The following is a 15,464-nucleotide window of genomic DNA, read 5'->3' on the forward strand; positions in this document are numbered from 1 at the left end:
CTCTTGGCCAAGCCGTCAGTTCACTTCACTGACTATACGTAGCAGTTGTATTGTTTGTTATCAGCCGAATCAGAGGATACATAGAAGCTATATCGAAATAACAAAAGGAAAAACTTTAAAACAAAAGGCAATTTAAAAAAAGGTTTACAAAATCACAAAACATGGATTAAAATTAAAAAATAAATAAAAAAAAATAACAATTTCAAAAAGGTGTACATAGCCGTTAAAATGTCAAGATTAATGCTACTTACTCCTCCTCATTTCCAGATTCACTGTCACTACCAAAGAGCTTATTTTCTCCAGTCTTAGGCTCTTTTGATTTTGCCCCATCTTCTGCTTCACTGTCAGATGACTCTGCCTTCTTTTGAGGAGTTTTCTTGGAGAATCCATCACTGTCAGAGTCATCGCCGTCTGAGAGGATCCGACTCTTTTTGCTGGCTGAGTTGAAAATAAAAAAGGATTATGGATAGTGCATATGAGGCTCATGTGTCAATTATCCCCATGATGACAAGAATAGAAATGTTGTTTTTGGCAACACTGGCAATATAAACAATGATCAAGTTGATATCAAAGGGTGAGGTGGCTACCTGTACCAGGTGTTTGACCATTTTCTGCAGTTTATCAATCAGAATTTTTACAAAACTGGTCATGTGATAGAAGCGGGCTGTGCTTTTCAGTAAGCTCAAATGACAAACACATATAAAGGAAATTGAAACTTCACAGATAAGGAAGATTTAATTTCACAAGCAAAGGATACGCACAAGCAGCAGTTTAGAGGTCAATTATAACAAATACAGGTGAAGCAAGCGATAGAAGAGCATCATCATTGTTCTGTCTTCATTACCTGGTTTATCAGTTGTCTCTTCATCTTCACTGTCCGAAAGAATAGTTTTCTTTTTTGAAACTTTCTCATCACCTTCGCTATCTGAAGCTGCATTCTTTTTGGCACTCTCGCTTGCACTGTCATCACTGCCTGAACTTCGGTGTAGGGACTTTTTTTTCTTTTTCTTGATCATTTTCCTTTCCACTTCTTTATCACTATCATCTGATGACACCATTTTTCTTTTCATTCTAGGAAATTCATCCTCTGAATTATCAGCTACTTGTTTAGCAGGTGTATCCTCTTCAGAATCACTGTGCACTGGTTTAGAAGGACGTTCATTATCCGAGTCACTAACTGCAGGCTTAGCAGGAGCTTCGTCATCTGAGTCAACAATCTTTCGTTTAGCAGGACCCTCATTTTTTGACCCACTAGCTTTTTTTTTAGGGGCATCATCTTCGTCATCTGATCCACTGATAGAACGTCTAACAGTGCGCTTGGCAGGGGCGTCATCTTCAGAGTCACTTCCCACACGCTTGGCAGGAGCGTCTTCTTCAGAGTCACTGGCCACACGCTTGGCAGGAGCGTCTTCTTCAGAGTCACTGGCCACACGCTTGGCAGGAGCGTCTTCTTCAGAGTCACTGGCCACACGCTTGGCAGGAGCGTCATCTTCAGAGTCACTGGCCACACGCTTGGCAGGGGCGTCATCTTCAGAGTCACTGGCCACACGCTTGGCAGGGGCGTCATCTTCAGAGTCACTGGCCACACGCTTGGCAGGGGCGTCATCTTCAGAGTCACTGGCCACACGCTTGGCAGGAGCGTCATCTTCAGAGTCACTGGCCACACGCTTGGCAGGAGCGTCATCTTCAGAGTCACTGGCCACACGCTTGGCAGGAGCGTCATCTTCAGAGTCACTGGCCACACGCTTGGCAGGAGCGTCATCTTCAGAGTCACTGGCCACACGCTTGGCAGGAGCGTCATCTTCAGAGTCACTGGCCACACGCTTGGCAGGAGCGTCATCTTCAGAGTCACTGGCCACACGCTTGGCAGGAGCGTCATCTTCAGAGTCACTGGCCACACGCTTGGCAGGAGCGTCATCTTCAGAGTCACTGGCCACACGCTTGGCAGGAGCGTCATCTTCAGAGTCACTGGCCACACGCTTGGCAGGAGCGTCATCTTCAGAGTCACTACCTACATGCTTGGCTGAGGCCTCATCATCTGAGTCGTCATGCTTTTTTCCCTTTCTTTTAACAGGTCTATCCTCATCAGAATCACTGGCCGAATGTCTTGATTGTATCTCCTCTTCAGAATCACTTGCTACCCCTTTAATAGGAGTGCCATAATCATCACTATACTTTTGTCGGGGTGCCTCATCCTCTGAATCACTGGCAACACGATTACGAGCTCCTTCAGTTTCAGAGTCACTCGCATTGCGATTAAAACCATCATTCTCCACATCACTGGAGTTGCGTGCTCTACGTTCATCATCTTCTGAATCATTGGCTTCATTCTCTGAACCGCTGCCTCCATCTTTGTTTTCTTCTTCAGCATCACTGTTGTCATTCTGGAGAGGAAATGACCAATTTAATATTTGTAGAGAACATTAACCGTTATTATCTATGGCAAGATTACACATTTTACATTCTCATACCGCATATCTATTTGCTGGACTTTCGCCTTCTGAACCATGCTGCTCGTTATTTTCTTCATCAGAGCCAGACTCTCGCTCATCTTGTACTGGGGTTGCACCCCCATCATCTGCAAACAAAAATGTAAACTCAATTATCTGTCCACATTAACGGCAGGTATGAGAGCTCTTTCAGGCCAGATCTGACACAGTTGAGGCCCTTTTACACGGGCCAATTATCGGGCAAAGATCAGCCAAATCGCTCATTCATCGGCTCATTGTGTTGTTTTTGCCGCCAAAAATATTACCGTTGTCAGCAGCACATCTCCCGGTGTAAACAGGGAGATGTGCTGACGACGTGATAGAAATGTAGGACGATGAGCGATAGTAGAAACGATCGCTGGTCCCCATACTAGCTTCACATGAAAGGAGCAAAAGAGCGCCAATCAAAAAGCTGTCTCGTTGTCCAGCGCTCGTTTACATGGCCCACGTCGGCCGTATAAGAGGACCCTTAGTTACATAGTACAGTTGAAAAAAAAGCATCAGGTGTCCATTAAGTTCAACCAAGAGATGGGAGAAAGGGCTAGGAGAAATTATAGAACTTTTTTTTACCCCTATTGATCCAGAGGAAGGTTTAAAAAAAAAAAAAAAAAAAGTAAATAAATATAAAAAGTTACCCATAAGGCATTAACCAATATTCATTAAAAAAGGAAAAAAATTCTTCCTGATCTCGAGTGGCAATCCAACTGGATCAACATTCAAACAAGAATTCTATACATTGACATAGGTGCCGATATTTTTCAGTTCTAGGAAATTATCTAAGCCTTTTTTAAAGCCATCTACTGTTCCTGCTGTGACCAGCTCCTGCGGTAGGCTATTCCATAGATTCATAGTTCTCACGGTAAAGAAGACTTGTCGCCTCTGGAGAGTGAACCGTATATTCTCCAGACGGAGGGAGTGACCCCTTGTCTTTTGAAAGATTTTATTTGGAACAGCTTTTAACTATATTTTTTGTATGTCTTTAATATCTATATATTTATACAAGTTAATCTTGACGCAGCTTATTAGTACCTAGATGCATAACTTTACAGTTATCCACATTAAACTTAATTTGCCAAGTGGATGCCCAAACACGCAGTGTATCCAAATATGCTTGTAATTTACGAACATCTTCCATAGACTGATTTATACTACAGTTTAGTGTCATCTGCAAAAATAGAAACAGTGCTATTAATCCCATCCTCTATATCAGGGGTCTCAAGCATGCGGCCCCTGGGGCTGTCATCTGCGGCCCGCGGGACACAGAGACGCTAGTATCGGCTCTGCTCCGAGACTCTGGAATTCCCTGACATCGCTGTCCACATATGAACAGCAATGTCTGGGGCTTCCCCAGAGCCGAAGTCCCGAGCAGAGCGCTGGTGTCTGCTCTGCTCCGGGACTCTGTGGAATTCCCTGACATATCTGCCCATATATGGACAGTCTGTCAGGGTCTTCCCCAGAGCGGAGTCCCGGGCAGAGCGCTATTATCGGCTCTGCTCCAGGACTCTGGGGAAGCCTCTGACATCGCTGTCCATACATCGACAATGATGTCAGGGGCTTCCCCAGAGCAGGAGTCCCAGTGATGTCAGGAGCACAGCTGGAGTCCCAGGAAGAGCCTACTAGCGCTCTGCCTGGGACTCCAGCTCTGGGGTTGCCCCTGACATCTCTGTCCATATATGGACAGTGATGTCATGAGCAGAGCTGGAATCCCAGGCAGAGTGCCAGAAGCGGCTCTTCTCTGGGACTCCAGCTCTGGGCAAGCCCCTGACATCACTGCGGCCGCCTCCGCAGAGGGCACTGCGGCAGCCTCCGCAGAGGGCACTGCGGCAGCCTCCGCAGAGGGCACTGCGGCAGCCTCCGCAGAGGGCACTGCGGCAGCCTCCGCAGAGGGCACTGCGGCACTATCTAAAAAGGGGCTGCCCAATCTTGACATGTGTGCTAAACTGAGCCGCCGGACTGCATTTAGCGACACTTAAACTGGAAAGCTGGATTATTGAAATAAGCACATGGAGAAATATCTCAAATTTTAAACCTAGCGCTATTATTATAGTAATGTAGTATTATTATTATTATTATAGTAATATAGTGTTATAGTAGTTCAAATAACTAATTGATTAACAATCATTTTGTATTGTATCAAATTTGAAAGTAATGTGGCCCGTCAACTTCCCATTTTTTCTATATGCGGCCCACTTTCCCGGCCGAGTTTGAGACCCCTGCTCTATATCATTAACCCTTTCAGGACCAAGGGTCATCGATGCCTCAATGACCAGCCACATTTTTTCAAATATGACATGTGTCATTTTATGTGGTAATAACTCTGGAATGCTTTTGCCTATCCAAGTGGTTCATAGATTGTTTTCTCGTGACATATTGAACATTATGTTAGTGGAAAAATTTGGTCAATAATTTCATAGCTTATTTGTGAAAAACACCAACATTTAAAGAAAATTTGCAAAAATTAAACTTTCTAATTTTAAATGTAATCTACTTGTAAAACAGATCGTAATACCACACAAAATTGTTGCTAATTAACATTGCCAATATGTCTACTTTATGTTTGCATCATTTTTTTAAAAATTTTTTCTCTAGGACGTTACAAGGCTTAGAACTTTAGCAGGAATTTCTCACATTTTCAAGGAAATGTCAAAACGCTATTTTGTCAAGGACCAGTTCAGTTCTGAAGTGGCTTTGAGGGCCTTATGTACTAGATAGACCCCAGAAATCACCCCATTTTAAAAACTGCACCCCTCAAAGTATTCAAAACAGCATTCAGAAAGTTTATTAACCCTTTAGGTGTTTCACAGGAATTAAAGTAGAGGTGAAATTTACAAATTTCATTTTTTTTTGCCGAAATTCATTTGTAATACATTTTGTTCCTGTAACACAGAAAGATTTACCAGAGAAACACAACTCAATATTTATTGCCCAGATTCTGCAGTTTATACAAATATCCCACATGTGGCTCTAGTGTGATAATGGACTGAAGCATCGGCCTCCGAAGCAAAGGAGCACCTACAGGATTTTGGGGGTCTCCTTTTTTTAGAATATATTTTAGGCACCATGTCAGGTTTGAAAAGGTCTTGTGGTACCAAAACAGTGGAATCTCACCAAAAGTGGTTTTGGAAACTACACACCTCAAGGAATTTGTCTAGGGGTATAGTTAGCATCTTGACCCGACAGGTCTTTTGCTATATTTATTGGAATAGGTCTGTGAAAATGAAAATCTACTTTTTTTCTGAAAAAATATAATGTAATTTTTACAAGGTATAAATAATAAAAAGAACCCTAAAACTTGAAAGCTATTTCTCACGATTACGGCAATACCCCATATGTGGTAATAAACTGCTGTTTGGACCCTCGGCAGAGCTCAGAAGGGAAGGAGCGCCATTTGGCTTTTGGAGAGCAGATTTTGCTTGGTAATAGTTCTGTTTGGCGTTTTGCTGGTATTTCAGTTTATAATGTGGGGGTACATGTAGGCTGTTCGGAGAACATCAGGGCATAATAAGAGGGTATAATAAGGGGGTAAATAAATAATTCATAGATGTGTGGCCGGTGTCGCACTGATAAATGGTGCCCAATCTTATCCACTTTTGGACACTCTGCACTATTTCTGTCGCTATATTCTTAGCGCCAGAACTTATTTTTATTTTTTTCTCCACCGGAGCCGTGGGAGGGCTTATTTGTTACTTTACAATCTGTAGTTTTCATTGGTACATGTGATTTTTTTTTATCACTTTTTATTCTATTTTTTTGGCAAGCAAAGTGACAAAAACAACATACATTTTGACAATGTTTTCGTCCTTTTTTTACTGTAATCACTGTGCGCTATAAATTAAATTTTACTTTATTCTGCAGGTCGGTACGATTACGGCGATACCATATGTATATTGTTTTTTTTATGTTTTGTGGCGTTTGCGCAATAAAATCACTTTTCTATAAAATTATTTATTTTTTGTATCACCATATTCGGAGAGCCATAATTTTTTTTATTTTTCAGTCAAAAAAAGCTGTGTAAGGGCTTGTTTTTTGCGGGACGGGTTGTAGTTTTTATTGGTATTATTTTGGGGTACATGCAAATTTTTGATCACTTTTTATTCTATATTTTGGGAGGGGTGATGACCAAAAAAATAGTGATGCTAGTATTGTTTTTTAATTATTTTTTGCGGTGTTCACCGTGAGGGAAAAATAATATTATAGTTTTATAGTCAGGGTCGTTACGAACGCAGTGATACCAAATATCTGTACTTTAACGTTTTTTTTTCCCTATATTAAAAGACTTATTATTAGGAAGAAAAAAAAAAGCTTATAACTTGTTTTTACACTATTATAAAACATTTTTATTACTTTTTTTTTTTTTTTTTACTTTAAAAGGCTCTGTCACCAGATTATAAGTGCCCTGTCTCCTACATAATCTGATCAGCGCTGGAATGTAGATAACAGCAGTGGTTTTTATTTTGAAAAACGATCATTTTTGAGCAAGTTATGAGCAATTTTAGATTTAGTTTCTTAATGCCCAACTGGGTGTGTTTTTACTTTTTACCAACTGGGTGTTGTACAGGGGAGTGTATGACGCTGACCAATCAGTGACATACACTTCTCATTGTTCCAGCCCAGCATGGTCCACAGCACACTGAGATTGTGCAGTGAAAGAAGCTGGGCTGGAACAATGAGAAGTGCAGGACACTGATTGGTCACTGATTGGTCAGCCTCATACACTTCTTTACAACACCCACTTGGTCAAAAGTAAAAACACGCCCAGTTGGGCATTAAGAAACTAAATCTAAAATTGCTCATAACTTGCTCAAAAATGATCGTTTTTCAAAATAAAAACCACTGCTGTTCTTTACATTCCAGCGCCGATCAGATTATGTAGGAGATAGGGCATTTATAATGTGGTGACAGAGCCTCTTTAAGACCTGCAGCACTGATGGCTGCTATAACACATTACACTACCTAGGTAGTGTAACGTATTATAAACTGTCAGTGTGACGTTGACAGTCACACTGACAGGAAGCCTATGAGGACCAGCTGGTCCTCATAGGCTTCCGTGAATGGCAGACTATTTGATCCTATTTACAGCAACTGCAAATTAGTCTTATTTGCTGACTGGAATAGGCTATACATAGCAATAACAACCAAAAAACAAAGGGGACATAGCACCCAGAATATATACCTATGAATATATAACTAACTGACACGTATCTAAATGAAATATAAAGATCTTTATTGGTACATAATAAATAGCGATACGTGATAGCAAAAATGTTAACAATGGTAAAATAAGTCAGATTCCAAGAACAGCATCAGAGTGGTATAGATGAAAAAATACCTGAGGGTATACAGAAATAACCTATCTAGAAAAATGATGCAGCAGCATCAGCGTTTGCAGGTAAGTAGCTACATCGACTTACCTGCAAACGCCGATGCTGCTGCAGAATCAACTGTAGCCTCTGGTGCCGATGTGTCCTCGCTCGTCTGACACGATGCAGGACCTGGGGCAGGAAGTGACGTCACAGCGTGATCTCTCGAGAACACGCTGTGTGTCTGCACTGCCAGAAGCTGGGCGTTAACGAAGAGAAGTGGATGATGCTGATTCGTCAGCATCATACACTCCCATTCCTAACGCCCAGCTAGTAAAAGAAGTAAAAACGCCCCGATGTACACACATAATTCACGCCCAGTTGTACTTTTACTTTAAACACGCCCAGTTGTACTTTAGAAAGCCTCATTTGAATAAATATAAAAATGGTCATAACTTGGCCAAAAATGCTCGTTTTTAAAAAAAACAAACGTTACTGTAATCTACATTGCAGCGCCGATCTGCTGCAATAGGAGATAGGGGTTGCAAAATCTGGTGACAGAGTCTCTTTAAATAAACACACATGGCATTATTAGAAGTGTAGAATATAACATAAAGAGCACATAGAGTATACGTATATGTAGCTTACCCATGGATATATGGGAACTGGACAGAGACAGGGATGCCTGGCACACACCCTGACGTGCGTTTTGGCTGTGAAGCCTTCGTCCAGGGGTATATTTTTAGATTGATATACTAATAAAACTTATTTTATATTTATATTGGTGGAATTAGACTCACTCTTTCATAGGTTTAGCGCTGCCCAGCTTCAGACGTAGAACGGATGACGTTGAGTGATGCATCGCATAGGCAACAGTGCCACTGGTTTATATGGTGACCGGTTTTCTGGAAACAGCCGAGCGCGGTTTGCTATGCCGTTTCCGGAACTCCCATAGTACTGAAGTAAAACACGCACGGCCATTTCCGAAAGAGGCGGCCACCTTGTAAATCAGTGGCTAGAGACAGAAGGTAGGACGGTCACGGGGCCCTGTTTGAGATACATAAGGGCTCCAGAGGTGGGACATTTATGGCATATTTAGAGGATATGCCATAAATGTGCGAGATGGGAATAGCCCTTGAAAGGGGCCTAACTGCACCAATAGCTCAGCAGATTGACACAATCACTAGCGGCCAGACATACCCAGAATTGTGGTCTCTGCCACCAAGGGAGAACCTGTACAGTCAGTTGTCCCACAGGCGTTACACTTTTCCATTTCCCACTAGACATTATTGCTTCTATTAAAACGTAATCCCATTATACTGTATCTGTGCATGTATCCAGGTGATGAAGACACACCACACAGCTGCAAGGAGATGGAACGACAGCAGCAGTCACTCTACCCGATTCCCTGGTTGTCACTCTAATAAGAGCCAGGCTGCACCCGGTCACAACACGTCACGTCAGCTGGTACCATGATGACCCAGCTGGTAGAGCACTCTACCGTACTGTCTAGCGAGCTTACCTGAGTGCTCTGGGCTGTAATAATCCGCCTCCATGGCTTGTAGAAGGCCTAGTTTCCTCGTTTACTAAGGGGACGTTCTCAATGTCCCCGCCGCTTCCCGTTCACCGTATAGCGTAGTAGGAAAACCTTTAGGCCGCACGAAAACCGGGTTGCGCATGCGCAGTAGATATCACTCGTAGACGGGTCAGTACCTGGAAGAGGCGGTGAAATTGCGTCACGTTGTTACCACGTGATCCAGAGTACTAAAGCGCGGGAACTAAGACGAGCGGAAGTACGCATAAAAAAAGCCCCTACCACCGCGCTGGCAGCCTGTGTAGTGGCGTGTCATCATTAGTGCTTTTTCACCTGTGTTTTTTTTCCCCCATTATAGTAGTCGGAGCTCGGTTTCTCATGCTAATCATTGTACAGGGAGACAGTCGGGAGGCCACTATACACGTTAGATTGTAGACGGATCCTGTGGCGTTGCGAGGCAATTCTCCCTCATAGCCATCTAAAAATGTCCAGATACATGAGATAAATGTCAGTGGATCTCATGTGTTTGTGCAACCAGACAAGGATTAGGTATCTTTGTTTCCCCTGGAGATAATTGCACATCTTCCTGTGTAAAGAGGGAGACGCGCTGCTGACATGATAGAAATGTATGGGGGCGAGCCTTTCGGAGTAACAACGCTTTTCCCAATCCATAGCTCCCCTATGTCTCGTTGATCGGCGCTCGCTGCACTGGCCTGAGTGTCGACCAGTGTAAAAGGGCCTTAACCCCTTAATGACCGGGCCTGTTTGGGCCTTAATGACCAAGCCAGATTTGTTAAATCTGGTATGTGTGAATTTATCAGAGAATAACTCTGCGAAAGTTTTGAATATCCAAGTAATTCTGACATTGTTTTTTCGTCACATGTTGTACTTTATTTTAGTGGTAAAAGTAGACTGATACGATTTACGGAAATGAATAAAAAAATGAAGAAATTTTGTAAAAATTATCATTTTTCCCTATTTTTAACGGCAATATGTCACATATGTACACACATACTGTACAATTTTTTTTATTAAATATATATTTCCATCTCTTTACTCTATTTTGGCAGCACTTTTGAAAAAAAAAAATTTTTTTGAGCAATTTAGAGGACTTACAAGTTTAGTAATAATTTTATACATTTTGAAGTACATTTGGTTTTCCTGCACCAAGCCAGGTTTTCAGAGGCTCATAGGTGTCAGAATGGTGGAAACCCCCACAAGTGACCCCATTTTGCAAACTACACCCCTTAAGGTATTTATTAAGGTGTGTTGTAAGTATTTTGACCCCACAGTTTTTTTGTAAGAATTCATGCAAAGCAGGCGTAAAAAAATATAATCTCACTTTTTTCATAAAAGTATCACTTTGAAGACCGATTTCTTTATAAAGCGACCATGAGAATGAAGAAACACACCCCAAAATCTATCACCCTGTTTCTCCTGTTTTCAAAAATGCCAACATTGTGACCCTAATGCATTGCCTGGACACACGGCAGGGCCCCAAAGGAAGGGAGCAACCGGAGGCATTCAGGTCTCATATTTTGCTTGAAAATGTTTTAGGCCCCACTGTATATTTGGAGAGGTTTTGAACTACCAGAACGATAGAAACTCCCCATAAACGACCCCATTTAGAAAACTAGACCCTTAAGGTATTTATCTAGGGGTGTAGTGAGTATTTTGACCCAACAGTTTTTTGCTAAATTTAATGCATAGCAGGTGAAAAAAAAAAAAAAATCACTTTTTTCATAAAAGTATCATTTTGAAGACCGATTTCTGTGTAAAGCGACTATAAGAATGAAGAAACACACCCCAAAATCTATCACCCTGTTTCTCCTGTTTTAAAAAATGCCAACATTGTGGCCCTAATGCATTGCCTGGACACACGGCAGGGCCCGAAAGGAAGGGAGCAACCGGAGGCATTCAGGTCTCATATTTTGCTTGAAAATGTTTTAGGCCCCACTGTATATTTGGAGAGGTTTTGAACTACCAGAACGATAGAAACTCCCCATAAACGACCCCATTTAGAAAACTAGACCCTTAAGGTATTTATCTAGGGGTGTAGTGAGTATTTTGACCCAACAGTTTTTTGCTAAATTTAATGCATAGCAGGTGAAAAAAAATAAAAAATCACTTTTTTCATAAAAGTATCACTTTGAAGACCGATTTCTGTGTAAAGCGACTATAAGAATGAAGAAACACACCCCAAAATCTATCACCCTGTTTCTCCTGTTTTAAAAAATGCCCCCATTGTGACTCTAATGCATTGCCTGGACACACAGCAGGGCTTGAAAGGGAGGGAGCACCCGGAGGCTTTCAGGACTCATATTTTGCTTGAAAATGTTTTAGGCCCCACTGTATATTTGGAGAGGTTTTGAACTACCAGAACGATAGAAACTCCCCATAAACGACCCCATTTAGAAAACTAGACCCCTTAAGGTATTTATCTAGGGGTGTAGTGAGTATTTTGACCCCACAGTTTTTTGCTAAATTTAAAGGAACAGTGTCATCACAAATTATTTTTTTATATGTTAAAGATGTTAGTGCTTTATTAAAAACGTTTATATTCATTTGTGTGTTTGTGTTTTACTTTTTCTTATTTTTACACTTTTTCTTCCCTATGGGGGCTGCCATTTTTTGTTCCATTTCTGTCTGTGTCGATTAACGACACATACAGACATGGAATACGGCAGCCACAGTCCCATAGGGACTGCGAACGGCTCCCGTCCCATTGACTTCAGTGTACGGCGTCTGTGTGGGAACTGCGCATGCGCCGCTCCCACACAGTCCAATTCGAAATTGGCGCCGTCCGGCGCCATTTTCCTGTGGACCGGAAGTCGCGGCCGGACAGTAATATTACTACTTCCGGTCGCGGCTTCCGGATTTGTGCACTTGGACCAGCGGCAGCAAACGGAGCGGACGGGCCGGAGGGAGCCGCGGCGGCAGGAGCAGGTAAGAGATTTCAATGTATGTTCGTGTTTGTGTGTGTTTACTACTGTATGTAAACCTACTACACTGTGTGTTAGCTCAAAAAATGGCGACACACAGTGTAGGAGGTTACACCGTTCAAACCCCTCGTTTATCCCGGCACTAGCCAGGATAAAGGAGGGGGGGATTTCTGAGAGCTCACTAGAGCGAGGGCTTTTAACCCAATGTTGCAATGCTGCAATTTTGGGAATAGCTCCATCTAGTGACCAAAAATGGGTAGTATTATAAATTAGAATTAATTTATAATATTTCCTGACTCGTGAAAAAAATAAAAAAAATTTGAACAATGTTTAATCACCCACACACTAAATGTTTAATTTTTTTTAAAAAAAACATGTTTTTCTGGCAACACATTCCCTTTAATGCATAGCAGGTGAAAAAAAATGTAACTTCACTTTTTTCATAAAAGTATCACTTTGAAGACCGATTTCTTTGTAAAGCGAACATGAAAATGAAGAAACACACCCCAAAATCTATCACCCGGTTTCTCCTGTTTTCAAAAATACTCTCATTGTTGCTCCAATCTGCTTATTAGACGACGTGTGGCTGGGCCAAAAAGAGAGGGAGCACCCTTTGGCTTTCAGGGCACAATTGAATAAATTCTAGGCCCCATATCATGCATTTAGAGGTATTGAGCTGCCTGAACAAAAAAAAAAAAAAAAAAAAAAAACCACGCAGAAATGACCCCATTTTAAAAACTAAACCCCTAAAGGTATTCATCTAGTGGTGTAGTGGGCATGCGGACCAAAATTTTTTTAAAGGAGGAAATAATGGGTATCATTTCAGACACTATGGGTATATAATGTTTTCTTCAAACTCTTATTACGTTTCCACATGAAATAGAGGAGACGTGGTAGAAGGTTATTTTGTTAGAAATATGCCACATGAATAAATTTGTGCGGCACAGAAGAGAAGTGAAGCCGTGTATTTATAACGGATACATGTCGCTATAGACGTATTTGCCTGTACTTATGACTATGTCTTGCTGAAGAAGCAGTTGGTGCCATTATGATGTCATTGTGGACAGAATTCTGTCCTAATATAAAATCAGTCAGAGAGGAAAAAATAAACTGTACTGGAGTGACGGGCAATATCTTCAAACAAATGGAGGAAAATGTATCCAACTATGTTGCAAACTCGAGTCTGTTCACTAGATAGAAGAACACCTTGCAGGGCTGTCGTGACAAGGATTTTTTTTTCAGTGACTGGTTGTACAACGTCTCTTTAGCTCCATCAATCCTTATGAGGGACGAATGTGCCAAGTGACGCGGTACACCATAACAGGCCCCTGCCCGGCAAGGTAGGAACCGCTATGTGCACAAAACAACCAATCACCTACAGAATATATAAAGGGACAGTGTCCAAAACCATCTATAGGAACAGTAAAGGATCACTAATCCCCAAAATGATGTCAGTATTTCCAGAAGAACCGTAACAAAGCCCATGGTGTATTGATAAAGAACAGCTCGATTATTAGAGATCCTCCAAAAAAAAAATATCATGCCCGTATCACGGTACAGAATTAGGAATGTAACAGCCGTATGTGGCAGGACGTAGTCATAAGAAACAGGAAATACATCCCCAATTTATTCTTGTAACCATTGCTAAAATGCACGACTTCCACTAATTCAGGGGCGGCACGGGCCGCAGGTGTTGGATTTATCTACTAATAAATGCAATGCCCACATTTATTTTTTATTTCAAGAACGCTTGTGGGGTCCATGTTCTGAATAGACAGATGTGGGCTCCTGCACAATAAACAGTATTCATTTGTGAGTGATCAAGTCCTGGATTTAATTGTCCAAGAAATGTATAAAAAAAAAATCAAAAAAGGGGAAAATTAGTTTTACAGTCTGAAATAAATACTTTACTACCTCCCCGTGAGAATCCCTCCCTCCCTTGGAAAGCTCAGAAACGAAAAATAAAATATGAATAAATGAAATTGACTCCCTAAAAAGAATCCCCCCCACCCCACCCTTTTTGGTGTTCCCTAAATTATAGATAAAATTAATAATTAGAAACGGTGTGGTAGGTCTCAAAACAGGGGTAGTTGCACAGGCCTGGATTTGAAGGGCACATGGGGCAGTAAAACCGGGTATCCCTCCTCCTTCCGTGTTTACTGCACACCCGGCATCTCTTTTGGGGGTATTCCTTACTCTCAGTGGCAGGGACGGGGTGAAGGAAGTGGCGCTCAGTGAGCCTTTTGACATTCTCTGACTCAAAGGAGTCTCCAGGTGCGGGGCAGTCAAACAGGAGGTGCTCTATAATTTTCTCCTGATACTGGAGGAAACTGAGCGTTCCCTGGGTCTTGTACAGCACATAGCTGTTGTTAAGTGGCCATCTGGATAAGGTAGATCGCTACCTTTTTATACCAGGCCCTAGTTTTGCGCTTGACCAGGTACGGTTGTAGGACCTGGTCAGATAGATCGACTCCCCCCATGAACTTGTTATAGTCCACCACGCAGACCGGTTTCCTCTTATCAGAGGTAGCGCCCCTCTCTCTCACTGCCACTGTGGTGTCCTCGTGCACGGTGGAGAGCATGTACACGTCCTTTTTGTCACTCCATTTTATTGCGAGCAACTGGTCACTGGTGAATGAGAGTGACACACCCCTTACTAGTCGCCTGGACACCAGCTGTTGAGGGAAGCCGACTCTATTTTTTCGTACCATCCCACAGGCCCCTGTATTCGCAGCATGGAGGGACTTATACAGGGGGACACTGGTGTAGTAATTGTCGGTGTACACATGGTACCCTTTCTGTAGGAATGGCACCATGAGTTCCCAGACAATTTTCCCACTAATGCCAATATCCTCTGGGCATCCTGGGGGATTAAGGTGGCGGTCCCTGCCCTCATATATAAAAAAGGCACAGGTGTAGCCCGTTGTGCTCTCGCACACCTTATAGAGTTTCACTCCGTATCGGGCTCTTTTGGAGGGGATATATTGGCGAAACGATAGATGGCCCTTGAAGGCCATAAGGGACTCGTCTACCGCTATTTTTTGGCCTGGGGTGTACAAATTTAGAAAGTACTCAGATAGGAGGGAGATGAGGGGTCTCAACTTGTTGAGGCGATCATGGCCTGGGTCACTTCTTGGGGGGATTTGGGAGTTGTCTGAGAAGTGCATGAAGCGCATTATCGTCTCATAGCGCGTTCGGG

General features: G+C 42.3%; 1 protein-coding gene across 2 annotated transcripts in view; it reads right to left on the minus strand.

Annotated features, from left to right (window-relative positions):
* The window catches only part of IWS1 (interacts with SUPT6H, CTD assembly factor 1), a 64,797-nt gene extending 55,294 nt beyond the window's left edge, over nucleotides 1-9,503 (minus strand). Inside the window, exons 1-4 of one of the 2 annotated variants that reach the window (XM_075861399.1) lie at nucleotides 9,312-9,503; nucleotides 2,472-2,578; nucleotides 845-2,384; nucleotides 252-438 (exon numbers count right to left, since the gene is read on the minus strand). In XM_075861399.1, the coding sequence (XP_075717514.1) occupies nucleotides 252-438; nucleotides 845-2,384; nucleotides 2,472-2,578; nucleotides 9,312-9,345 (1,868 nt within the window). In that variant the 5' untranslated portion in view covers nucleotides 9,346-9,503. Of the gene's footprint in view, nucleotides 1-251; nucleotides 439-844; nucleotides 2,385-2,471; nucleotides 2,579-8,989; nucleotides 9,212-9,311 lie in introns of those variants that run through there. The other variant, XM_075861398.1, reaches the window with a different exon arrangement.
* Between the last annotated feature and the right edge of the window lie 5,961 nt (nucleotides 9,504-15,464).

This window comes from Rhinoderma darwinii, chromosome 4 (assembly GCF_050947455.1).
Source record: "Rhinoderma darwinii isolate aRhiDar2 chromosome 4, aRhiDar2.hap1, whole genome shotgun sequence".
NCBI classification, from domain to species: Eukaryota; Metazoa; Chordata; class Amphibia; order Anura; family Rhinodermatidae; genus Rhinoderma; species Rhinoderma darwinii.